Genomic DNA, 27,994 nt, shown 5'->3' with positions numbered 1-27,994 from the left:
TACCTGTGTCTGGCAACCACCAATCTGTTTTCTGTTTCTGTGAGTTCAGTTTTTCACGATTCCACATAAAAGTGAGATCATACAGTATTTGTTATGGCTGAATAATATTCTTGTGTGCGTGTGTGTGTGTGTGTGTGTGTGTGTGTGTGTGTGTGCTGTTGTATCAATGCTACTGTAATTGGGATTTTTTTCTTAATTTTCTGATCATTTATTAGTGCATGGAAATGCAACTAAATTTATTGATTTTTGTATCCTGCAACTTTACTGAATTTGTCTATTATTTCTATCCCTTTTTTTTTGATGGAGTCTTTAGAATTTTCAATATACATAATATGTCATCTGCAAATAGAGACAGTTTTACTTCTTCACTTCCAATTTGGGTGCCTTTTATTTCTTTCTGTTGTCTAATTGTTCTAAGACTTAAAATACTATGTTGAATAAAAAGTGGTAAGCATGGGCATCTTGTTCCTGTTCTTAAAAGAAAAGCTTAGCTTTTCACCTTGAGCATAATGTTAGCTGTGGGCTTGTCATATATAGCCTTTATTATGTTGAGGTACATTCCCTCTATACTGACTTTGTTGAGAGTTTTTATCATGAATGAAATTTGAATTTCATTAAATTTCTTCATTTATTTAAATGATCATATCTTTCATTTTGTTAATGTGCTATATCACATTGATTGATTTATGGATGTTGAATTATCCTTGCATCCTTGATAGAAATCCCACTTGATCATGGTGTATGATCTTTTTTCTGTATTGTTGAATTTGGTTTGCTAATATTTTGTTGAGAATTTTAAATCTATGCTCACTGGTGATATCGACATAAAATTTTCTTTTGCACTGTCCTTGTCTGGTTTTGGTATCAGGGTCAATCATGCTGGCCTCATAAAATGAGTTTGGAAGTGTTCCCTCCTATTTTTGGAAGAGTTTGAGAAAGATTGGTATTAATTTCTCTTTAAATATTTGGCAGGATTCACCAGTGAAGCCATCAGTTCCTAGACTTTTCTTTGTTGGAAAGTTTTGGATTAATGTTATAATCTCCTTACTAGTAATTTATCTGTTCATATTTTCTATTTCTTCGTGATTCAATCTTGGTAGGTTGTAAATTCTTAGGAGTTTATCCATTTCTAGGTTATCCAGTTTGTTGGCATGTAATTGTTCAGAGGAGTCTCTTCTGATCCTTTGTATGTGTGTGGTATCACTTTTAATGTCTCCTCTTTCATTTCTAATTTTATTTATTTGAGCCCTAATTTTTTGTTCTTGGTGAAGTTTAAGTAAAGATTTGTTCATTTTGTTTATCTTTTTAAAAACTGGCCTTTTGTTTCATTGATCTTTTCTATTTTTTTAACTCTCATTTATTCCTGTTCTGACCTTTGTTACTTCTTTCCCTCTATTAAATTTGGGCTTAGTTTGTTCTTCATTTTGTAGTTCCTTCAGGTATAAAGTTAGGTTGTGTATTTGAGATCTTTCTTTTTTCCTAATTAGGTATTAATTGCTATGAAGTTCCCACCTGGAACCACTTTTGATGGATCCCATTTGGTTTTGCAATGTAGTATTTCTATTTTCATTTGTTTCAAGATATTTTCTGATTCCTTTTTTTATTTCTTCTTTCATCCATTGGTTGTTCAGTAGATGTTGTTCTATCTACACATATTTGTGAATTTCCTAGTTTTATTCTTGTAATTTATTTTTAGTTTCATATCGTGGTCAGAAAAGATGCTTGCTATTATTTAAATCTTCTAAAATTTATTGAGACTTGTCTGTGATATGATCTAACTTATGATCTATCCTGCAGAATGTCCCATGTGCACTTGAGAAGAATGTGTGTTCTATTGCTTTTGGATGGAATGTTCTGTAAATGTCTGTGAAGTCAATCTGACTTAATATGAGGTATAAGTCCAATGTTTCCATACTGATTTTCTGTTTGGATGATCTATCTATTGTTTAAAATGGGGTACTATGTCCCTTACTATTATTGTGTTGCTGATTATTTCTCCTTCCCGGTCTATTAATGTTTGCTTTATATGTTTAGGTGATTCTATGTTGAATGCATTTACTTGTTAATTTCTATTGCTTTATAGTATTCCATTGTATGAGTTTATCATAATTTCTATACCGGTCCCTTTGATGGACATCAAATTTTTCTCCAGTCCTTTGCTAATATAATAATCAATACTATCAAAAACATCCAATTACATGTGCTCTTAAAAAACCGAGTGCATCAATGTGCTGTTTTCAAAGTTCATGTAGATTTCTTTAGACACCTCATCTTTTCTTCATCATTGGGATTACTTACAATTGTTCAACCCAAATTTTGCATGTTAGATATTTTCTCTTCCTTAAACCATATTTCTTCTTTTCAGAGGTTTTTCCCATCAGATGGACCCTGATACCAACTAGGTCTTTAGTTGTTAATAGGAACTCCAGGATGACATGATTATTTTCTTCCATGATTCCCATCACTTTTTTCTGTTTTAGTTTGAATTAAATCTAGAGTGGCCTTCCTTGTTACTTCCTTAACTTTCACTACTTGTAAGAAAATTTAATTCTATCAAGCCAGCAGTTCATTAAATGTTGTATGGAAATTGTGTTTAAGTGACTATGTTTAAATTGTGGCATCTTTCTGAAAGTCAACATTACATAAGAAAAGGAATTGATAATAGATAATGCACCACAATGTTAAAGAATGGTTATACTTGGTGATGGGACTGTAGGTCATTAATTTTCTTTGTTTTTCTGTGATTTTTCCCAGATTAAAAAAAAAGTAATGTGTGTGACTTTTAAAATTGAAACAAAAAAATTAAAATTCTGTCAGATATTCTGCTTTTAGAAAAATTAGATTTTTCAGCAAATGTTTCAATGATTGATATCTCCCAGTATAGTGTATCTTACTCTTGCACTAATTTGGGAAGCTGTATTAGGAGAATATTGACAATATCCTCATGCTGGCCCATGGCATGTTGCCTCTTTTTGAGATGACATGATGTCTATTTTTCTTTTGTCCCCGTCCAAAAGCCCAACTCTATACTCTCAGAATAAACCAAAAAGCATGATGCACCACACACACAGCTAGTCATCAGAAGTCCTCCATATTGCCTGAAAGTGGGCACCGCTAAGGCCAACTCTGAGTATTATCCACCAATCTGGACATATTTCTTCAGGCTTTTTCTGGCAATGATAGATAGACCTGAATGTTTGTAGAAAAGTTTTTAGCCATGAGCTGTAGATAAAAGATGTTTTCTAAAAGATGTATTTGTGAATGCTGTATCATTATTGTGTTATGCAGAGAAAAGTTCTTTAGTAGTGACAAAACTATAATATATTAACAGGACAATTGGATTAAGTCTACAGGACACTGGTTGCCAGTGGTTGCCATGGGATTGTCATGTATAAGTTGTAAAACTTAGAGTCAAGAGGATTTCTCATTCATGATATCCTTACATAAGGACATGTAAACACTCCATTGCATTTATGAAGATGAAGGCTGGTTTCTATGGAAAAGATCCTTTGCATTTAAAAAGAGAAGATGTGATTCTATGGTTATTTTCCTAGTAAATTTGTCATATTAAACATACAACTTTTACCTGGATTCAGACATAAGAATTTCATGCTATTACTTCTAGTGATGCTGGATATCATCCTGATAGCCTTGCTATCTACCAGGGACATTTGTGGGTATCATAGAAGTAGAGTAATATCTCTGAAGCACATTAGTAATATGGCTTAAAATAAAGCGAAGCACTGAAAAATAGGAATAGCCCAAAGTTACTGTAGACATTTTCAAAGAGTTTGGGAATGTTTTAGAAGTTGTCTGTAATCCAGGTACAGAATAAGTCTCTTTCTCTTTAACATACAGCCTCTGGGACATAAAGGGCCTCTCTCTGCATTTATGAAAGCAGTTCTTCTGGGTCAGTTCCATTTCTCATCAGAAAGGAAAACTCTTGCACCTGGGCAAGCCTTTCCTGGTAACAGAAGCCAAAGGCAATGTTTGGACCTACCATTAAATTAGAGCCTGTTGGAAGTTCTGGAAAACAAAAACCCCAGTTGTTCCAGAAACAGCATTATTTAAATAGTTCCTGGCACACAGTAGGGTCTCAAGTTACATTTGCTGAGTGAATGAATGAATGAATGGATGGATGAAGAGGTAACTTGGTAATGTCTCCCTTTGTGTTTTGAATTCAGAAGTACCAGAAACTGTTCAGCCAGGTGCCATGGCCCAGCCTGCCAGCTCACATGCTTTGCCACACATTAAGCAGCAGCTGTGGAATGAAGACTGCTACCATGGCAAGCTGAGCAGGAAGGCAGCAGAGAGCCTTTTGGTAAAGGACGGAGACTTTCTGGTTCGAGAGAGTGCAACGTCTCCTGGCCAGTATGTGCTGAGTGGGCTGCAGGGAGGCCAGGCAAAACATCTTCTCCTGGTGGATCCTGAAGGCAAGGTATCATTGACCTCTCATTAAAGTTTCCACAGGATGTTGTGATTAACGTTACTCTGATAGATCCCAAACCTGATATTCAAGGCTGTTCAAGGTTAAGAATTTACTTTTTCTTGAACCCTCCAGTTGGAATATGAAGTGCTAAGTAGAAGCCAGTGGAGGAGTTTGAGTGGAAGCTACCCTGGAGGAGCAAATAGAGGACAGCCTTTTTCTGCTTTCTCAATTTAATTAAATGAATTGAGTTAAATTTTCATTAATTAAGTGAATTAAATGAATACCTACTAAATGAATGCCTAAATAATTATAACATAAATCAGAATGATGTAAGAATAGTTCAACCATGCTGTGGTTGAGGCAAACCACAAAAGAAAAAGGCTTCTTTCAAGGACTGACATGTAAATGAACCTTGAAAGAGGGCAAAATTTTAAAAGGGAGACATGTGGAGCACAGGGAAGGAGCCACGGGAGCAGATAGAGCAGTAGAATGGTATTAAGCCAATGAAAGATATACAACTGGAACAGAATGTCTGTAGACATAAATAATCCTGGACAAAAAACAATGAACAAAATGGTAATAGTAATAATTATCAACAATTACTTTAAATATAAGTGGATTAAGCTTTCTAATCAAAAGATGTAGAATAGCTGAATGGATAAAAAAACAAAATCCAACTTTATGTTGTCTACAGAGGGCTTACTTTAGATTTAAAGACATACATAGTCTCAAAGTGAAAGGATGCATAGATATTCTATGCAAATGATAACAAAGAGAGCAGGGGTGGCCTTACTTATAACAGACCAAATACACTTCAAGTCAAAAGCTGCCAAAAGAGACAAAGAAGGACATTTTATAATGAAAAAAAGATAAATTCGCCAGGAAGATACAACAACTATAAATATATATGTACCCAATTTCAGAGTACCCAAATATATGACACAAGCATTGACAGAACTGAAGGGGGAAAATAGCACAATAACAGTAGGGAATTTTAATACCCCACTTTCAATAATTGAAGAACCTCCAGACATAAGACCAACAAGGGAACAGAGAATCTGAACAACACTATAGACCAAATAGGCCTAACAGATACAATAAACACTCCACCCAACAGCAGCACAATACACGTTCTTCCCAGGCATACTTGGAACATTCTCATGTTAGCTCAAAAATCCTAGGATAGGTTACATGTCAGGTCACAAAACAAGTCTTAACAAATTTAAGAAGATTGAACCATACCAATATCTTTTCTAATCACAGTGCAATGAAAGAAATTAATGACAGAAAGAAAACTTGAAAATTCACAAACGTGGAAATTGAACAACATGCTCTTGAACAACCAATGGGTTGTTCAAGGGAATATCTGGAGACAAATGAAAATGAAAATACACTATATCAAACTATAAGATGCAGCAAAATAACATGAAGGAAATTGATAGTGATAAATGTCTACATTGAAAAAAGAGAAGTCTCAAACAAAATAACTTTACACCTCAAGGAACTATAAAATGAAGAATAAACTAAGCCCAAAATTAGCTGAAGAAAAGAAATAATTCAGGTTAGAGCAGAAATAAATTAAAGAGAATAGGAAAACAATAGGAAAAATCCACAGAACTATGAGTTGGTTTTTTGGAAGGAAAAGTAAAATTGACAAACCTTTAGCTAGATTAGCTAAGAAGACAAAAGGGAAGATAAATTCAAAATTCAAATGAATTCAAACATGAAATAGGCAATATTACAGCTGATGCCATAGAACTTAAATAATTATAAGAGATTATGAAGAACAATTATTTGCCAACAAATTGGATAACTTAAAAGAAAAGGATAAATTCCTAAAAACATACAACCTACTGACATTGACTCATAAAGACAAAAATCTGAACAGATGAATTACTAATAAGGAGATTGAATCACTAATCCAAAACTTCCCAACAAACAAAATCCCAGGACCAGATGGCTTTACTGGTGAATTCTACCAAACATTTGAATAACAATTAATGCCAATCCTTCTTAAACTTTTCCAAAAATTGAAGAGGAGGGAATACTTCCAAACTCATTATTATCCTGATACTAAAACCAGAAAAAGGCACTACAAGAAAAGAAAACTACAGGCCAATATCCCTGATGAGGATAGATGTTAAAATCCTCAGCAAAATACTAGCATACCAATTTCAACAGTGCATTAAAAGGATCATATACCATGATTAAGTGGGATTTATGCCTGGAAGGCCAGCATAGTTCTTCAAAGAAAATCAGCCAGTGTGACACAACACTTTAACAGAAGGAAGAATAAAAATTGCATGATCATCTCAATAGATGAAGAAAAACATTTCACAAAATTGAACACCCTTTCATGATTATAAAAAACTAGGAGTAGAAGGATATTATCTCACCATAATAAAGGCCATATATGTAAAGCCCATAGTTATTATATACTCAATGGTGAAAAACTGAAAGATTTCCTCTAAGATCAGGAACAAGACAAAGAACCCCCACTCTACCACTTCTATTCAACATAGTATGGGAAGTACTAGCCAGAGAAATAAGGCAAGACAGAAAAAAAAAAAAGGCTCCCAAATTGGAAAGGAAGAAAATGCTCTGTGTTCACAGATCATATGACCTTATTGTAGAAAATCTAAAGATTCCACAAAAAACCTGTTAGAACTAATAAGTCTAGCAAAGCTGCAGAATACAAAATCAACATACAAAAATCATTTTGCATTTCTATACACTAACAGTGAACAACCTGAAAAGGAAATTAACAGAACAATCTCATTTACAGTAGTATCAAAAAGAATAAAATACTTAAGAAAAAATTTAACCAAGGGGGCAAAAGATTTGTTCACTGAAATCTATAATATATTGCTGAAAAAAATTAAAGAAGTGTATAAATAGAAAGACATCCCCTGATCATGGATTGGAAGGTTTAGCATTGTTAAAATGCCCATACTACCCAGGTAATCTGCAGATTCAGTTCTGTATCAGAATTCCAATGGCATTTTTAAAGGCAGAAAAACCATCCTGAAATCCATTTGGAACCACAGGGGTCACTGAATAGCCAAAGTGATCTTGAGAAAGAAGAACAAAGCTAGGAACACATGTATATTTTATCTTACTGATTCAGCCATATTACAAAACTACAGTAATCAAAACAATTTGGTACTGGCATAAAGACAGACATATAGACCAATGGAAAAGGACAGAGAGCCCAGAAAGAAACCTATGCATATATAGTCAAATGATCTTTGACAAGATTTCCAAGAATATACAATGGGGAAGGGATAGTCTCTTCAACACACTGCGGTGGGAAAACTGGATATCCACATGCAAAAGAATGAAGTTTGACTCTTATCTTACAGTGTATGTGAAGATCAACCCAAAATAGATTAAAGACCTATACGTAAGATCTGAAATTATAAAACTCCTAGGAGATAACATTGGTCTTGGCAATTATTACTTGGATATGACACCAGAAAAGAAGAGAACAAATGCAAAAATAGGCAAGTGGGACTACATCAAACTAAAAAATTTCTCCACAGCAAAGGAAATAATTAACAGAATAAAAAGGCAACCTACAGAATGGGAGAAAATATTTGCAAACCATATATCTGATTAAGGTGTTAATTTTCAAAATACATAAGGAGCTCCTATAATTCAATAGTGGAAAAACCCAAATAACCTGTTAGAAAATGGGCAGATGACTTGAATAGACACATTTATCCAAAGAAGACATATATGAATGGCCAAAGGTATGTGAAAAGATGCTCAACAACACTGATCATCAGGGAAATGCAAATCAAATTAACAGTAAGCTATCACCTCACATCTGTTACGGATGACCATCAGAAGAAAAGCAGAAGATTACAAGTGTTGGTGAGGTGTGCAGAAATTGGAACTCTTGTACACAGTTGATGGGAGTGTAAAATGGTACAGTTACTATGCTATAGAAAACAGCATGGAGTTTCCTAAAAATAAAAAATAAAAAAATAGAACTCCTATATTATCCCCAAAATAAAAAAACAACTCCACTTTTGGGTGTTTGTCCAAAAGAATTGAAATCAGAATCTTGAGGAGATATCTGTTGCTCCCATGTTCATTGCAGTGTTATTCACAATAGCCAAAAGGTGGAAATAAGAGAAATGTCCATTGATGGATTAATGGATTGAGAAAGTACCACAGCCATAAATAGAAGGAAATGTGTCATATGTAACAACATGAATGAACCTTCAGAATATTATGCTAATTGAAATAAGCCAGCCATAGAAGGACGAATACCGTAAGATTCCACTTACATGCAGTATTTGAAACAGTCAGACTTGTAGGAAAAGAAAGTAGAATGGTGGTTGCCAGAACCTAATGGGAGGGGGAAGTGGGTTGTGGCTGTTTAGTGGGTATAGCGTTTCAGCTAAAGATGAAAAAGTTCTAGCGATCTGCTGTACAACACTGTGTTTATAACTAACTGTACTGTACTGTACACTTAAAATTTGCTCAGAGGGTAGATCTCATGTTACACACACACACACACGCACATGTGCAAAAGCCTATGTGATTGGGGTCATGGCAGCAAATGTTTGTAGGGCCTGGTGAGCGCCCAGTGTGTAAAGCTTGGGAGGTAAAGAAATGATCATAGGGTGTAGTGGACCGTGATGAACTTAAAAGTTCATGTCCTGTGTAAGGGGGGACAGTCACCATTTGCTCTAGTCAATTTCTGCCATTTAGAGTAGGGGCCTGATGTAGCCAGATTTGATTTTTCTGGAGAAGCCACAAAAACAGATTTTTAAATGAATTTTCCCCATTTTTAATTCAAAATACTTAAAAACTCTCTATTGGGTACCTTTCACATTACCCTCAAGCAAACTAAGATATTTGCTGGTGTATTTGGCCAGAGTGGCTAGTTTATAATCCCTACACTAGGAAGATTAATTTGACATTTATATGCAGGATCCAAGAGAAGGGGAAAGACCGGGAACAGAGAAAGAAATTAGAGGATCCTAAAGAAAAACAAGTGAAAGCCTGAACTGGAATACAGGCAGGAGAAATGCAGGGGAGAAGGTAGAGGGAGCTCGGATTAAGAACACAGCCCGCAGGGCTGGTCAGCTGATTTGACGTGGGGTGGGGGTGAGATGGAGGAGATAAAGACGTTTTCAAGGTTTGGAGCCATTTGAGAGTAAGTTGGCATTGTTCCCCTTTCCTCTTAATCCTTGAGTGTGTATTTCCTAAGAATAGGGATATTCTTTTACATAACCACAGTACAATGATCAAAATCAAGAAATTTAAATATTGGTACAATACCATTACCCAATTCACAGTCCATATTCAAATTTGGCCAATTATTTCACTTGAGTGTGTGTGTTTTTAGTAAACTGAAAACTAATATCTAGAATCCCTTGTGGAGAGGTAGCTCCTTTTATATGAATATTTGTTACATGGAACTTCCTGATTGTGTGCCAGAGGAACTCAGTTTCCCTAAGCCTGCCTTCTCCTGTGGAGAAGGTGCTTCCTGGCCAGATGCCTTCCCTCTCTTGGACAGTTCCTAGTCATCCTCCTAACAGGAGTACATTATGGCCAGACTACCGAGCCAGTGGAATCATGCTGGAGAGTAATATCTTCATGCATTGAACCAGTGCACAGGGTGAGGATATAATAATACTAGGGAGGAAACTCCGCAGGAGAAGGCAGGCTTAGGGAAACTGAGTTCCTTTGGAATACAGTCAGGAAGTTCCATGTAACAAATGTTTATGAATCAGCTACCATAAAGTCCGCGGGAAAGAGATATAAATACATATTAAAAAGGTCTGAGGAGACTTCATGGAGGAGACAGGATTTGTGTGGGGCCTCCTAGAAAAGCATGATTTCTTCAGAAAGGTCTGATTCCTACAGAGACAGGATATTAAGGAAGCAATCTCCTTGACGGGATATAATTGTAATCCTGGGATTCATGCTTTTATACAACCCAGTTAAATTTTTATAGGAATGGTGACATGATAGAATATATCAAACAGTAACATGGCAAAGTAACATGGTTGCAAATTTGGACTGGGTGACAAGCTTACCATGTTCCTAAGTGGGGAAGATGGTTGCTTTGAAAGGGAAGTGGGGAATAAGAAAATTGTTTACTAAGGGACATGGAGTTTAAAAGTACCTTTTCTTTTCTTTATTCAGCAAATATCTCCTTCAGGGATATGCCTATTTATTCTCCTTGATTATTTATAGTCTTCCAGGATAACTATTATCATTTAACCTAAATACGTTTGTTCTTCCTTTCCAAGGTGAGGACCAAGGATCATGTGTTTGATAATGTTGGCCACCTTATCAGATACCACATGGATAATAGTTTGCCAATCATCTCGTCTGGAAGTGAAGTAAGCCTTAAACAACCAGTAAGAAAAGATAACATCCCAGGACTTTCGCATTCCAACAAATGACAATATGGAAGTACCAACACACTGATATTTCAAGAAAGTCCCTTTTGTATTAAGATACAGAGATAATTCAGACTTGGTGTCTAGACAAAACAGAGCACAGACTGTGAAGTGTATCTTTCTGAGAGCATCATGGATTAGGTTCTTTATAAAACAAAGAACTAACAAAAACTGATCTCCAGAAAGTGAAAATCTGAGAAGCAGAAGAAGACTGGTCGATTTGAGAAGAAATGATGCATATGCACGGATCACTTTTTAAGGCCCGATTGCATTGATACCAAGCTAAAAGCACAATTGAAATTTCATACGCTAAGGACAACTTTAATGAACTGCTGGGGCAGTGGTATGTGCCTTTCAACTCGATCATTTGGGAACATTTTCATATTGGGGAGGTTAGTATTAATTGTCTTCATATTCTATAAATACAGAACAATTTGCCAAAAACAAGTTTTTCCTTGACACAAAAATAAGAAGCAATTTGCTCAATAGTTATTGACTTTATTACATTTTCTGTTTAGTAGTACTTTCACTGCAATATTAAAATAAATTTGACACTGAATTAAGACTGTGTCTGTGCCAGTGGAACCAAATCAAAGCCACTGAATTGATGTTTCATTGGCCTACCCCATTTGCTGGTTAAAGGGCTGGGGCCCAAATTCTTTGGCCTAGTGTTTCTCAATCTTTGCTGTTTGGACTGTTTTTATGCAGCACAGGACAAGCTGAAGAGGCCAAATCTGTCAGTCATTCTGACTTCGTCATGCCTCTCCCTCCTTCCCTCCTCCCTACCAAAAAGAAAAAGGGAAAGCTCATGAGCACATGGATTTAAGAGATGGCAAACAAACCAATGTTTTTCATATTCAATATCCAAATTAGTTTCATTCTTATCTAAAGTACTGAATTTATTTGAAAGTATTGGGAAATACCCTCTTGATTGACTGTTGGAATCATTATCCTTCATCTATATGATCCTGAGCACCATTTCTAGATATGATCAGACATAATTTAGAAGGGAGAAAACATATCGGACTAAACAGTTGGAAAAGTTTGCTACACAGAGGTGCGCTGGTCAACTGATGGGGTAATCACGCACTGTGTAGGGAAAAGTGCTGGAGGGGTCTCATCAGTGTGACCTTGAGGCAAGCTGCTGAACCTGCCTGGAATCTAACTTTTTCCTCTGTAAATGAGGGAGCTGGGCTAGACTAGTTCAGAGATCTGTATTAGCCCTAACATAATATGAGTCTAAAAAAAGCAAATTTTCCATTTATTAGGGGTCAATCAATGTTGATAAGCAGTCTGTATAACTAGGGCAAAAACTTCATCTTTTTCTTTTTGTCTGTGTCTATACTCACAGAATGAATGGCACAACTAAGATCAGCATTCAAAGAGCAGCAACCCTGAGCTTATTAATCAAACACATTGAAACTTTGGAATGGCAGAAGTGGATTTGGTTGTTTTCAGTAGCAGAAAACTGCTTCAGTTCTTTACCCACCTTTGCATGTAGACATATGGCCATTACTTTAGTGTTTTTTATTCTGAGTTATCTAGACAACTGCCTTAACTTCACTTCATTTTGGCTGTGTAGATACAACTTAATCTTTGGAAATTTGATATATTTGCTAAATTTTAAATATGAGGAGCTTCTTTTGAGTAGAAATCATCAGAAATCAAGCACACTGTAATATTTTTATGTGAAGGTTTATGATTGTATTTTAGTTCTACTGCCATGGATTTCTTGAGTAGGTTTATTTCTTCTTAGGCAACCAGGAAATGATGTATTTTTCCTGGTTTCACCTTAGTTCTTGATTATATGTCCTTAAGAGGATCAGTGTGGGTATAGGTCATAGAAATCTATAGGTGATCTAATCACCTTTATCAGAGACAGAGCAGAGCTGTGGTCTCAGTCTGGTTGTGCAGAATACTAAGTGGGTAGCAAGAAAGAGTTCCTGATACAAAAGATGTAGAGTATATATGGTGTGAGCAGTCCACACGGGTAATCAGTATTTGACTGGAATGGCAAAGGAGTTGGATAAGCAAAGACTGCACTTACAGGTACCACAGACACAGTGAAAACAAAATGAAACAAATGTTTGATTGCATGCTCTTTAATAACACACTTTATCTTCATCCATCTTAAAGTGGAAATCCATTTGCCTATAAATACCTGTAAATGACTTTTCAAAAAAAATAAATGGTTATTGCTTTGTGACAGTTGGCAGTGTGTGTCTGATGTTTGGGATTTGGAAAATTTATTTGGAGGATGTATCAGGGTCCTGAGAGGAAACAGATGGCTCACTTAAATTGGGTAATTTGAGGAGAGTTGGATAGAGGTAGTATTTACAAAGGTGTGGGCAGAGCTGGGGAAACCACCAGGGAGGAGGCAGTGCCCTGGGGCCAGCAAGGGGGTAAGGGGAGGGAGCAGGGGCCCAATTTGGAGAGAGAGCTCTATGGAAGGGCTGCCTTTTAGGAGCTGCGGCCTCCAGTGGAGGGACTCTACCAGCCCTTGTGACTTCAAAAGGAGGAGGCTTGGGATATTATACTTCATGGATGAAGGATAGCCTTTCAACAAATGGCTGGAGCAACTGGATATCTGTAAGCAAAAGAATGAACCTCACACTTCACGTAAACATTATTAACTCAAATGGATTTTGGACTCTAAAATGTGAAACTGAAGCTTTCAGGAAAGAAAAACACAGGAGAAAATCTTTAGGATATAGGGCTGCGCAAAGAGTTCTTAGATTTGACATGATCTATTAAATGAAAAACCAGTATGTTGTACTTCATCAAAATTACAAATTTTGCTCTGTGAAAGACTCTCTTGTCTTTACTTAACAGAGTATAGACTGCGAGAAAATATTTGTAAGCCACATATCCAACAAAGGGCTTGTATCTAGAATATATTAAAAACTCTTAAAATGCAACTGTAAAATAATCTAATTAGAAAATAAGCAAAAAAAAAATGAACAGAACATTTCACTGAAGATATACTGTTGGCAAATAAACATATGAAAATATATTCCACATCATTAGCCAGTAGGGAAATGCAAATTAAAACCACAGTGAGATATTACTACACGCAACTCCAATTTCTGCCTCCATCTTCACAAGGCTGTCTTCTCCTTGGTTTCTCTCTGTGTCCTCTTCTCTTCTTTCAAGGACAACAGTCATTAGATTTAGGGCCCACCCTCATTCAGTATGACCTAATTTTAATTACATTTGCAAAAACCCTATTTCCAAATAAGGTCATGTTTGGCATTCTGGGTGGACATGTAATTTGGGGGACACTATTCAACTTCTATGTGACCCAAGCCAGCTCAAGTCAGAAGATGTTTTATCACAGAAGCCAAGGAAAAGCTGACTGCCAGACTTCACAAAATGTGGGAATCAGGCAGATCCATGCTCTGAGTGGTAGAAGTTCATGATCTTCAGTCTAGGCTCCACCATAGGGATGATACAGCTATGGAAGTAACATATTTCCCATAAAATGTAGAAAAGTATAAAAAAGTCGCCCGTTTCTCTTCTATATGGTTGTCAGCTGACTCAGTTTCATGGAGTCTTACTTTTGTTACCTGGGAAGGGAGTGAGGTTGTCCCAGGTAGGGTCGTCTAGTGCTCACTTTTGACCCCATAAGGTATGGCCAGGGCCTGGGATGGTGGGGAGGTGATCGGGGTTAGAGTCTTTTTGCTTCTTACTGAAGTCCATCAGCGAGCTGTGTGTACTGTGCTGTGCCAAGGGGTAAGATGGAATTCTACAGCAGGAGAGCTAAGTGATCCCTGTTTCCAAACAAGTATTTTGTAGAGAGATGAAAACATAAAATATAAGGGGAAAGCACATGAGGAGATGATGTTTAAACCCCTTGTACAGTGCTTTAGAGTATGCTGAATTCTTTCACAAGACACAAGCTCATTTGATCCTCACAACAACCCTATGAGGGGTTCAGACAGGGATTAGTATCCCATTTTACAGCAGAAGATGACCCACCCCAAAAACCTGACTTGCCCCAAACTACACAGCTAATGTGAGACAAACAGAAATTGAGCACAGCTCCTTTATCTCCAAATCCAGTGCTTATCACCATGTATAAAATATAAGTGAGACTTAAGCACACAAGTCACAAAAGAAGCAAAATAAAGAATAAATCAAATTCCTAAGCACCACTTAAGGGTGTTAAACACCGTCTCCTCATGTGCTTTCCCCTTACATTTTTATGTTTTCATCTCTTTACGAAACAGTTGTTTGTGAGCAGGGATTATTTAGCTTTCTTGTTGTAGCATTCCATCTTACCCCGTAGCACAGGACATTACACGCAGCTTGCTAATGGACCTCAGTGAGAGGCAAACAGTCCCTAAGCCTGGTTCTCGCTAACAGATACCTTGGTTCAGGTTTCAACAGCTTCCATTTACTTGAATGGCTTTTATTTGCTTTTTCTGGCATAAAAACCTTCATTTGTTCACTCATTTATGTACTCTTGTAACATATTTGTTTTGAGTACCATGAGACATGCTAAATGTCCAAGAGGCAAAGTAAGTACCTCAAGATCCTAACATTGGCCCTAGTGAAACAGAAACACAACCAGTTATGGAAGATAATAAGAACTATAATAGATATATACACAGTGTAGAGAGGCAGAAGAGATCATTTCTGCCAAGGGAGGGAGGTATGTGTCAAGATAGAGGGGGTGCTCATCTAACTAGAAGGCTGAGTAGGTGGAGAGGTAAGGTAGGACAATTGAGGTGAAAGCGCTTGGGCGGAATAATAGCCCCCCGAGAAACCTAGGCAGCCTAGCAGCGATTTACTCATCTGTTGCTGCAGATTGAATATGCGTTACATGGCAGACCTTTGCGCTAGTTGATGGGGTGGGATAGTGAGGTAGCAAAGGAGCACTGGCCAGATTATGAAGAGCCTTGAAAAATCATTTTACTCATGTAGTGTATATGGGAAAGGGTTAAAAAGATATGCGAACATACTGCAACAATCACCTTGATACTCACCTGAACGCTTTTAACCACAGAAGGTGGACACAGTAACGGGCTTTACTGTAGAGTGGGCAGTGCTGTCTTAAAAGACGGGGTTAACTTACCCAAGTCACGAGAACATTCAACGGTTGAGGAAATTCAGGTAGTGACTAAACACGTGGGAAAATGTGCCATCTCATCAGTAGTTAAAGAAACACAAATTCACACCAGGCAGGACCTAGTAAACAAGAAGACAAAGTAAAACGATATTTAAAGCTGTTTACGTGATGGGGAAGCAGGCAACTTGGAAAGTCATAAGTGCAAATGCAAAATCCTTCAAGGTTGAGGGTTCAGTGGGGGAGTGAGGGATTCAGTGTGCTGCAGCCGAGAACTGGGGTTTAGGAGAGGGCAGCACGGGGGTGACCGTGTCACCGCACCAGCCTCCTGCACCAGGTGGTCAGGGAAGCCGCAAAGGGCGGGGATGACGGGCAGGCCCATTCCTCCTCGCTGAGGGCGGAAGGCCAGGAGCCTGGGCATCTCTAGGCAACCGATAAGCCCGCCCTCTCCAGAGTTAACACTTTCATAATTGGCTCACGAATCCACCAATGAACGCACAGGAGGAGCTTCCCGCCACCTCTGGCGCCCGCTTTCAAACAGCTTTGCCTTTTCAACTGCAGGCGGACTTCTCAACCTAGTTTGGGAAAGGCGGAGACTTCCGCTCTACGCCCCGCCTCAGCCTGAATGGTCCCGCCCACCAGACACCTTCTGGCGGGTGATTGAAGAAGGCGGCTGCCCCTCAATGGCCTCGGCTCCCTGGTTTGGTTGTGACTAGGAAGGAGCTGGCTGATTAGGGCCAGGGTAAGGGGGATTGCTAGAAATAGGTTTTCGGCAGGGACTAAGGTTGTCCCACAGTGACAGCATCCCTGGCCTCCGGTGAGTTTTCGCTTTGCGGCGGGGCTTGGGTCTGGGATTGGAGGAGGTGCAGGGTCGTCGGGATTTTGGTTGAGGCTTCCGAGAGGGCAGACCCGCCCCCTTCCCAAACCCACGGGTTGCGGGACTCAGCCCTTGACTTTGAAGTGTCATCGAAACCCCAAGATCCTGCTTAGACGTGAAATCTGGGAAGCCCTCCTCACCTTCTCCAGACTGCTGGGCTAGCCCTGAGACTATACTGGTGACCCCCGCTGTGGGCACCCAGGCATCGCGCCTGGCTCACAGTGGGTGCTCTGTGCACGTGTTGACCGAGTGCTATGTGACGCTGGCAGCCAAAGCCAGCAGCCCAGGCATCCTAGGCTCCGTGCACCTTCGGTCTCGCGGTACCTATTTGTTGTGCGGTAGTTAGGGCGAAACCGAGTTCCTTGATAAGACCATTGATTTATTCTTTTCGTTTATTCTGTGGGTGCATCTTCTGGGCACCCTGAATCGATCTGTACAAGCTGCTGTCATTAGCACTTATCACAGATTGTTTTCATCATTTTTTATAGGTCTGTTTTCTTTCACTCCAAGTCCTGTTCAACTTTGTGATCTTGAACAGTGATTGGTAAGTAATTGCTGAATGATTGAATAGCCCTCCTAAACCTGGCAGTGCAAGTCTAAAACAGGCTAGTGTGCCCTGGCCATTTCCATTCTAGAAGGGAAGCTGGCATGTAAGCAAGTATGTAGAATTTCCTCTTAGGGCCCTTACAATTCCCCTTATTGCACTTAACCTCTTGTATCTTATAGCCATGAGTTTGCGTCTGATTTATGATGAATTTAGGCATATCCTTCACAACGGGTGACATTTTATGTGCACTCCCTAGATATGTGAATGCCATAGAAAAGTATAAGAGATATGGTTTGAAAGTGTAAAAGAGTGACTAGTTCCGTGGGGTTATGGGATTGGCATTTTCATCCCAGAAGAGGTTGCATTATTTGAAGTAAGGTTTCCCACAAGCTATATTCAACTTTTCTCAGATACACTGCATGCTCTTTTTCCTTTAACCTCTTTTGTAGTTGGCATATTCTTATTCATAGGTAATAGTGTCATAAGAATAAAACTAAAATGTATTGATTGGTATGCAGTACTAAGCAGTTTAAATGCATTATACTCATAACCAGTCTTTGCCCTATGTACTATTTTTACCCTCATTTTATTAACAAAGAAATAGAAACAGTTTGCTCAGGATTACACAGCTGATAAATAGGAGAATTGAGCCCAGGTTGTCTGAATGAATGCCCTCATTCTTAACCACTTAACAGCCATATTATGTCCTTTAAAATTTATTTCTAATCTGAAGTTTTTCTTTTTGTGAAACTCTCAGCCTTCCTTTCTTAAGCTAAGTTAATGTGTGTTTTATATTTTCCTCTATTACAGAATTTATTACAATGTATCATTGTAACTATTTACATTAAGGAACTGTAAACTCCCCATGGCTGGTACCATGTCTTAGATACATCTGGGGTATAATCTGTCACACAGTAGATGCTAAATTATCTATCTAGGAAGAAGGTATTAACCAGCTTGCTATTAAAAAAAATATTGTACATTTATTCTGCATCTTGATTTTTTTAAATCGTCACTCAATAAATACAAAAATATTTTATTTTTATTAGTGGCATAGTATTGCCAAATTTATACAAAAGTACTTCTACTAGGGCAAATCTTCTTTTTTCAGTATATCAATATTGGTCGTTTTCAAGGTGATTTTCATAGATCATAGTTTAATCGGCAATTCATGAGGATACCTGTTTCCTTTAAATAGCTACCACTAAGGCATTATCTAGTTTTTTCAATTTAGTGATTGAAAATCATATCTCATTGTTTAAGTGGTACACTGAATTCTTCATGAGCTTAATCATCTTTTCAAGTTAATTGAATATTTGCATTTCTTTTTTTAATAAATTGTCACAGTAGTTCATTTAAAAAGTTTTTGTCTTTTTCTCATTATTTTATCTTTTGACTTTGTTAGTGATATATTTTTCCATACATAAATGTGACTTGCTAATGTCTTTTGTCATATACAAATTTTATTTTTCTGTAGTTAAGTTTCTGTCAATTTTTCCTTTTTGGCTTCTGGGTTTACTGTCTTACTTTTTTTTTTTTTCCTAAAGCAGTCTCTCTGAATATTGGTAGTCTCTGACAGCAGTGGTACTATAATTGGTAGTGATTAGTAGGTTGAAGAAAAACATTTGCATTTACTTTAAATTATAGTTAAAATTCTATTACCTTTTTAGTCTTTTTTCTTAACCACATAAGTATGAAATTTCCTTTTATGCTTTAAATAGTTTCTTAAAGTCTCTGATTGTTTGCACTTTTCAGAAAGAAATCTTACTTGTACCTTTTCCTCCCCAGTGGATAGAGATTTGGGTCTTTGGTTTTTAGACATTTTCTTTAATGACGTGGTTTGGATTTGAAATGCCATTCAAAAAAAACTGGTCTTTTAATTCTTGTCGCTTAAAAATGAAAGAGTGTGGAATTTACTATTGTGTGAGAAAAACAGCATTTTATTTAAAATAGTTGTATTTAGCAATTGGCTCTTATAAAAATCTTAATGTTCTTTTTTAATATTCACTAAGAATTGATGGAAGATTGGTGAAGGATCGGAAAAAATCCTCCCTTCTTTTACATAATAAAGGAGAAATTAACCCAAATTCCATATTCTGGCTTTAACTATAAAATGCAGAGGAAGAGGATAATATTTTAACAATCAGAAGCAAGAAAAATAACTCTGCCTGGAGAATTCAGCTATGTCTTTAAGGTCCAGTTTAATTTAATTTCTTTTAAAGAGCCAGGATTTAAATGGGCTAGTATTTTCCTTATCTATTCTGCAGACTTGATGTCCACTTTCAATAGTGAAAAAAACCCTAGGGACATGAGCTTGTATGAGTGTTTTTCCCTCACCTCTTCATCTGTATTATAGGCCCACTGTCAGTCAGATCTCCATCTTATGCTGGTATGTACAAGAGGGTTCTTGTAGCTGCTGGGTGGGGACAAGGTTTAGGTTCCCCAAGCTCATATTTTTTCCTTCTGGTGAAAGAGTACACATGTTCTTTCTCCTTTTCACCCTGGCACAAGAATAGAAAGGAGCAGGTCTGGCCTAAGAGGATGGAAGAATTTACAGTGATATGAGGGGTTTGAGTTGATAGAATTGAAAGGGATGAGCTGCATGTAGGGACCAGAGAGAAAGGGATAAAGAAGACAGACTGCAGATTGGAGTTTGGCCAAGAAATATAATTTAGTCCTTGAAAAACTAACAAAAACTCAGACTATAGGGATTTGGGGCATTGAAATTCATACTTATGTTAATCTGTAATACATATTTGATCTAAAGTGCACATTTTCTTTTCACATTTTAACATCTACAAAATCCAGCTGCATTTTAAAATTAATGATGTGTTATAATGCAATTGGCCAAATCTTTTTCTTAGTGGTGCAAGTGGTACTATGTCATATAGTCAAGGATGACTTAGATCTGATGAAATGGAGTATCTTTTGCTATAGAGCCCTTGACTTAAAGTAGCTTTCAACCGTTAACATGAGGAAGCTAAGTTTTTCATGGTAAAATGCATTTGGATTGCTGGGTTTTTCCTTCCTATTTCACTTCCAATTTAATGACCTTAGAGCCTGGAAAACACTGTAGTCAATGAGTAGGGGCTCTGGCTCCCATCAAAAGCGTTTCATTGGCATGTAGAGTTGTGGGCTGAATGGAGGGCAGTATTAGGCTGGGTAATTGATGATGTCTGCCAGTGTTTTTGTCCAGATTGTTTAGAGCTTTGAAGTTGGGGTGGTTTCTTTCTAGTGTCAGGATCCCTAAGTATAATTCAACTCATCAGCAGCCTTTTGACGGTAAGTGCTTGAAAGCCATCTCCCACTGTTGCTTCTGCCCCAGCAGTTGCACCCCCCAGGGGACTCTCGCTGTTGTTTTTGGAACTGAAACCCCACAGTGGTATAGCTTCACAGCCTTCACTTGTGTTTCTCCTGAGTATTTTTTGCCAGAACCCTGATTTTATCCAGCTTAAGAGCAGACATTTAGCATGTATATTTTTGTTGTGTGCTATATGGAGTTTACCAGGACGGAAATGGTTTTTGGGTAGCCCTCGTTAACTCAGGATTTAGTGGCTCTCTGTGTAAAACGTGATGTTTGGCTGTGTGGTCATCAAAGAATGAAGTGAATTGTGGAGGATACTACCTTTGCCATATTTAATACATCAAATTGGAAACAGCGTAATCTGAACAGTTTTATGTTTTGGTACATTTTTAGTTTATTAAGATGACCATATTTTTTTTATGGATAAAAATCTTACTGTTTAAGTTATATTTCTCAGATCCCTAGAAAGGTCTAGTCATAAGTTTATTAGCTTTTTGCATTTTTTCTATTTTGTGTGAATTGCAATTTCTAAAAACCGTCTTTATATTTGGAATACTAACCATGTGTAACATGTGAGTGACATGTATCTTCTTCCCGGCTGCTGTTGTCTTTTTGTGTATGGCACCCCTTGTGTAGTTTGGTCTGGGAAGATTATATGGGATATTTAGAAACCGAACATCTTTCTCGTCCTGCAGGAGGACCATGTCATTAGACTTTGGCAGTGTAGCACTGCAGACACAAAATGAAGAGGATGAATATGACAAAGAAGACTATGAAAGGGAGAAAGAGGTAAGTGACTCAGAAAAAAACCTAAACCCAGTTTTCTTCCTTACCAATCTGGATGCCTTTTATTTCTTTGTGTTGCCTAATTGCTGTGGCTGGGACCTCCAGTACTATGTTGAATAGAATCAGGGAGAGAGGGCATCCTTGTCTTGTTCCTGATCTTACAGGAAAAGCTTACAGCTTCTTGCTGTTAAGTATGATATTGGCTGGATATAGCCTTTATTATGTTGATGTACTTGCCCTCTATACCCATTTTGTTGAGAGTTTTTATCATGAATGGATGTTAAATTTTGTCAAATACTTTTTCAGCATCTATGGAGATGATCATGTGGTTTTTGTCCTTTTTGTTTATGTGGTGGATGATGTTGATGAATTTTCGAATGTTGTACCATCCTTGCATCCCTGAGATGAATCCCACTTTGTCATGGTGTATGATCCTCTTGATGTATTTTTGAATTCGGTTTGCTAATATTTTGTATATTTGCATCTATGTTCATCAGGGATATTGGTCTGTAGTTTTCGTTTTTTGTGGTGTCTTTGCCTGGTTTGGTATTAGAGTGATGCTGGCTTCATAGAATGAGTTTGGGAGTATTCCCTCTTCTTCTATTTTTTGGAAAACTTTAAGGAGAATGGGTATTATTTCTTCTCCAGATGTCTGATAAAATTCAGCGGTGAATCCATCTGGTATGAAGGTTTTGTTCTTGGGTAGTTTTTTGGTTACCAATTCTATTTCATTGCTGGTAATTGGTCTGTTTAGATTTTCTGTTTCTTCCTGGGTCAGCCTTGGAAGGTTGTATTTTTCTAGAAAGTTGTCCATTTCTTCTAGGTTATCCAGTTTGTTACTATATAGTTTTTCATAGTATTCTCTAATAATACTTTGTATTTCTGTGGTGTCTGTATTGATTTTTTCTTTCTCATTTCTGATTCTGTTTATTAGTGTAGATTTTCTTTTTGTCTTAATAAGTCTGGCTAGGGGGTTATCTATTTTGTTTATTTTCTCAAAGAACCAGCTCTTGGTTTCATTAATTTTTTCTATTATTTTATTCTTGTCAATTATATTTATTTCTTCTCTGATCTTTATTATGTCCCTCCTTCTGCTGACTTTGGGCCTCATTTGTTCTTCTTTTTCCAGTTTCAATAACTGTGACTTTAGACTATTCATTTGGGATTGTTCTTCCTTCTTTAAATAGGCCTGGATTGCTATATACTTTCCTCTTAGAACTGCCTTTGCTGCGTCCCACAGAAGTTGGGGCTTTGTGCTATTGTTTTTATTTGTCTCCATATATTGCTTGATCTGTTTTAATTTGTTCATTGATTATTTAAGGAGCATGCTGTTAAGCCTCCATGTGTTTGTGGGCCTTTTTGTTTTCTTTGTACAATTTATTTCTAGTTTTATACCTTTGTGGTCTCAGAAGTTGGTTGGTAGAATTTCAATCTTTCTGAATTTACTGAGGCTCTTTTTGTGGCCTAGTATGTGGTCTATTCTGGAAAATGTTCCATGTGCACTTGAGAAGAATGTGTATCCTGTTGCTTTTGGGTATAGAGTTCTGTAGATGTCTGTTAGGTCCATCTGTTCTAATGTGTTGTTCAGTGCTTCTGTGTCCTTACTTATTTTCTGTCTGGTTGATCTGTCCTTTGGAGTGAGTGGTGTGTTGAAGTCTCTTAAAGTGAATGCATTGCATTCTATTTCCTCCTTTAATTCTGTTAGTATTTGTTTCACATCCTAAACCCAATCTTAAACCATTTTATTTCCTGATCAATATTATATCATCATGACATTTTGAAGGAATTTATAGTTCTTTTTTTTTTTTAACCCTTAAAACCTAATCAGTATTTGGACTTCTAAAAGGTGGATGAGTGGAATGTTTCCTTTTCTGAGACTAGAATAAAACATAAATTGAATGATTCCATCAGAGAAATGCTTAGATTCCTTAACATCTTTTCATTTACGGGGTAGTGATTGACTTAGTGGAGGCCTTATTTAGAGTCTTGCTTTGAACAAGTCCAGCAAGGTTCCTTGCTGCAGGCAGTGTACATACTAGTAGAGGCAGAAAGTAAACAAGTAAACAGATGAATAAAATACAATCTGAGGTGAATAAAATAATTAAGCATTGATAAATGATAGGGAAACTAAATAGGGTGATATTAAAGTAACTGCAAGGGAACTGATGGGTAAAGGTCTCTTGAAAGAGGAAATGTTTGAGCTGAGACTTGACTCATGAGAACGAGCAGCCATACAGAAGTCTAAGGAAGAATATTCTAGGCCAAGACACCAACGAGTGTAAAGCTTGGAAGCCTGGAAGAGACCCTGTATATCTGTAGAGTAGCCAGAAGGCTGAGGTGTTGGGATTTGTGAGCAAAAGGTGAACAGTAGAGATGAGGTGAAGAGGTGACTGAGCCAGATCATCGTATGTCATGGTAAGTTGTTTGTATTTTGTTCTAGGAGCAGTGGGAAGCCAGGGGAGGATTTTAAGCAGGGAAGCAATATCTGATCACATTTTTGAAGGATCTTTCTAATTGCTGTGTGGTGAATAGACTAAAGGAGGAAAGGAGTAAGAGGAGGAGATCATATTATTTGTGTATAAGTTGCATATTTATGTATATATGTATATATATGTGTACACATATATTTAAAGTGTATAAAGTGTTTAACAGAATTCATGTCACAAAAGTAACTGTTAAGTAAATGGTGGCAGTAGTAATAGTAGCATTTGGGGGAAGTCAGTTTCCTTGTTATGACTGCTTTTAAGTCTGAGTCAAATTTCTTGACTGACTATAGCAGGCTTCTTTTTTACTGAGGCTTTGCTCAATATGACCTATTTTCTAATGTGTAAAATAATCCTTTCTAATAGGTACTGGGGACCATCAACATTAACAGGAAGGAAGGAATAGGGTCAGTTGCCTGTGTGGCTGGCAGTAGAGTTAGGGCAGAGAGAGAACACTGGCAGTGTGGTGGATTTTGCCCACAGACATGTAATTGTTGGGTTGCACAGTGTTTTTAAAAAATTGAACCTGTATTCAATTTATTTAAAGATTGTATTTAAAGATCGGAAAATTTCATGTAACAATACAGAGTTTCTGGCTTGTCTTAAAATGTCCTGAGCCCTGGCCACATGCTGCCTATGTCTGCACATGGCAGCAGGCAGGCTGGAGCCAAGCACTGCCTCTCCGTCCCAGCTGACCCCCAGCCCCACCTATCATACGACATGGACTTGGGCGCTTGGACCTGCCAGCCTCTCTCTCGTAAGTTCTCTGCCAGACCTCTGAGAGCACTGGAGTTTGTGACCCTGGCCAGGGTTTCCGGATTCTGACAGAATCCTTCATGACAGCTGTGGAAAGGATGGAGATGAGGATTTTCTGTTTCTCCGTGAACTCACAGCATGGGGTTTTCATGACCCTGAATGCTTTAGATAGCTCACTGGAATTTAGCTACTGGGATTCTTGAGAGGATCAGTTTAAGTAATTACTAGAGTAGACTTTAAAGAAGAAGAAAAAGTAATATGACAGGTGATTTTTCATTGAGAAAGATATTAAAGAGATAGGTAAGGTACTAGAGAGAACTTACTGCTGGGGGTATTGTGTGGTGTAAGTTTCATAGGGCATAGTAGGTAAAAAGGCAGTTCATTCTAGAAGATACAGAAAATAGCCATTGGGATCACTTGATAATATGCTGGGGTAGGGAATTCCCAGAGGAAAAGGAGCTTTTAAGAGATGCACTATCTAGGAATGAGTGTTTCTAGCAGATGAAAGAAAAGAATAATGACTACCTAATATAGTGATTATGATTCATGTTAATAAAAAGTCTTTCTACTTATTTTAAATTGCTGTAAGGGAAGAAGTGAGGTGGGAGGCTAGAGGGTTTCAGATTTTCAGCAACAAAATTCAGGATTATTTATTAAAGGTGTATGTATATTTCATCACTGCAAATTAAAATAATAAGTAGGTGGAGTAAAACTAAGTTTGTTTGCATAGCTAGAAGCCTTTTCAACCTCCTCAGTCCCCCTAATCCTGTAATAGCAGAACAGCCACAGCCTTAAGAGGTTAAAGAAGAGAATAGTCTTTTCCTGCCTGCCTTGTTGGTAGCTTGGTGGGTGGTGGCTGGGTTAGAAGTCAGCAGCTGGCCAATGCGTGTTGCTTCTTTACTTACTGGATCACGTGGTATTCAATTCACTTAAGTAGGAGGAATGGCTGTATTCCCCAGGATGTGCAGTAGGGCTGGCTAATCAGGACATATCTGACTCATAGCCTTCCCTGCTAAGGGTTTGTGAGGTCCTCTCTCTGTAAATGGCAAATAGTCCTGATTTTGACCTTCTGGTGTGAATGGCCAGGTGCTAATACAACATGCTTTTAAATACAACTGAGTTTAATTTTGGTGCTTTGGGGTCAGTTGGTATAACGTCCACACTTGCCCATCAGTCAGTGAATAAGCCAAATTTCAACCAGCATGCCATCCTAATTAACAGCTCTACAATTACGATCTTGTCTTTTCCATTTCTATTCCCTCCATTGTTTACATTGAAGAGCAAGTGGAGAAAGTGTTTTAATCTTCAGAGGAGGAAAGTATGTGGTAAAGTGATTCAATATTCAGAGGATATTTAGCCCAATGGTATCTCAAAACATACGTCCATGAATAGACCCATATTTTGAATAAAACTTCCAAGAATTCCATAGAAAAGTAAGGCAGTAGAATCATTCATTCTAAATGTTATCTTAGTAAAATTTGGCCCCTGTGGGTCAAGGCATAGCAGAGAAGTGCATCATAACCCACAGCCTCATCCAGACTTTCACCTGAAACTCCATTTCCTGCACAATCAACAGAGCAGATTGGGGTGCAGGTAAGTAAAGGTGGTGATACCACGGACATTTGGTGTCACGTCAGTTAGTATTCAAGTCATTCATATTCTTCATAACTTACTGGAGCACATTGCTCTCTTGCTGTATCACCTGAGAACTACTGATGTAGTTGTCCTTCTTACGACTAAGTAGGCTTCATCCAGAGTATTCTAGGCAAACTTTCACTTGTCAAGCTGGCCCAGAGAAGGGGAATTCAAAAGTTCTTTTATTAACTCACTCATAATGTAACAATGTGATTTCATAGAATATTTCTCACCTAAAATCATTATACTGTATGATTTCATCGTCGGATATTACAGAGACATAGTTGTAATTATTGGGACAGGAGTGGTTGTTATAAGCTTCAAAGTTATGGGTATCTTGGTTTGCTGGGTATACATGTACTTTCTGCAATGTCACCAGAAGTAGCTCTGTGATGATCGTTTGGTTTTAGATATTAAACTCATGTGTGTACATATGTGTACTTAGTTATCTTTGATGTCAAGATAATACTTGCTGGTATGGTTCAGTTAGTGATGATATATTTGAAACCTGGAAAATGATCTTGAGTAGAAAGGTAGGTGGTTTAAGTAGCAGATGGCAGAGGAAAGCTGCACCTGGCAGTGCTGGTTTGAACCGCTCTTGGTTTTTGGATTGGTACTTCTCTAACAGAGTAACAAAGCTGAGCTGAGCTTGGAATCGTGTATTTTAGATGTAAAGTTTCTGTTGCATACATAGCCTTTTTTCCACTTTTTAACTGCCTTGTTTGATGTCATCGTGGAAACATCTTGATATTTTGTTCCCACTAGAGGGAGTTGTAAAGCTACCATTTGTTTACATTTTATATTGTGTGACTGACTTAGTGGAATTTTCTTGTCATCACTCAAGAAAATCAAAGAAACATGGTTGAGCTTTATATTTTCATATATTTTTTCTGATGTTTCTCTTCAGTACTTTCTTATACTTTATCTAGATTGTGCCTTTGAATGTTTCCCATAATATACAGGTATTTTTCAGGGATTGTCATAATGGGAACAAAAGCATTGAACTTTGGCCAACTGAAGCTTGATGGTATACAAATAGAAATTAGTGTCTTCCAGTGACCGACTCAGTGTCACATAGGAAAAACAGGAGTGGGAGTGGAGAGACTCCAGTTCTGATACTGGCTCTGGAACTGCAACCGCTTCTCTTGGGCCTGCCCCTGACCTCCTCTGGGCCTTGGTTTGCTTATTTTTAGGCGGAAGGTTTGTCTTGGAGAGCTACTGTGTTCTTTCCCAGATAACATTCTGTATGGCATCTGTAGTGCAGCTGATATTTGTCTAATAAATGTCACCATGTATCTTTTTAAGATATGTGGCAATTTAGACAAGTCTCCCCACTAACACTGTAAAACTTAGTTTAACTAATGGAATAGATTTTTAAAAATAATTCTGCACGTAGTAATTCATAAACTAAAGCTGGAGCAGCCAGGTTTTTTAGCCCTTTATCAGCCCATGCTGCTTCTTGGCTCTTAGGTTAAAATGAAGGTTCTGCTTCGTGTGTATCCGTGGGAGGATTGTTTAACAATTCGTATTTTAAAATATCAGACTCTTTTCAGTGTACTTTTCAGGTAACGTGCTGCCAAGCCAGACGGATGTTGGCTACCCCATTTGCTGCTTTTCTCTTGGGAGAGACGTACAGTTTGTAATCTGAAACTCTTGCTCTCATAAATGTCGAGGATTATAGTCT

The 27,994-nt window shown here is 37.7% G+C and overlaps 2 protein-coding genes across 3 annotated transcripts in view; both read left to right on the top strand.

Annotated features, from left to right (window-relative positions):
- Positions 1 to 13,062, top strand: part of SHC4 (SHC adaptor protein 4) — a 121,411-nt gene extending 108,349 nt beyond the window's left edge. The window contains exons 11-12 of the mRNA XM_036924518.2: positions 4,185 to 4,438; positions 10,702 to 13,062. Coding sequence (XP_036780413.2) covers positions 4,185 to 4,438; positions 10,702 to 10,857 — 410 coding nt within the window. The 3' untranslated portion in view covers positions 10,858 to 13,062. The remainder of the gene's footprint in view (positions 1 to 4,184; positions 4,439 to 10,701) is intronic.
- A 3,529-nt stretch (positions 13,063 to 16,591) lies between these two features.
- The window catches only part of CEP152 (centrosomal protein 152), an 84,702-nt gene continuing 73,299 nt past the window's right edge, over positions 16,592 to 27,994 (top strand). Inside the window, exons 1-4 of one of the 2 annotated variants that reach the window (XM_036924515.2) lie at positions 16,592 to 16,739; positions 17,288 to 17,343; positions 19,359 to 19,540; positions 21,346 to 21,439. In XM_036924515.2, the coding sequence (XP_036780410.2) occupies positions 19,530 to 19,540; positions 21,346 to 21,439 (105 nt within the window). In that variant the 5' untranslated portion in view covers positions 16,592 to 16,739; positions 17,288 to 17,343; positions 19,359 to 19,529. The remainder of the gene's footprint in view (positions 16,740 to 17,287; positions 17,344 to 19,358; positions 19,541 to 21,345; positions 21,440 to 27,994) is intronic. The other variant, XM_036924516.2, reaches the window with a different exon arrangement.

Source organism: Manis pentadactyla, chromosome 11 (genome assembly GCF_030020395.1).
Source record: "Manis pentadactyla isolate mManPen7 chromosome 11, mManPen7.hap1, whole genome shotgun sequence".
Lineage (NCBI taxonomy): Eukaryota > Metazoa > Chordata > Mammalia > Pholidota > Manidae > Manis > Manis pentadactyla.
The sequence above is the reverse complement of the archived record's forward strand: the minus strand, read 5'-3'. Positions and strand labels throughout refer to the sequence as shown.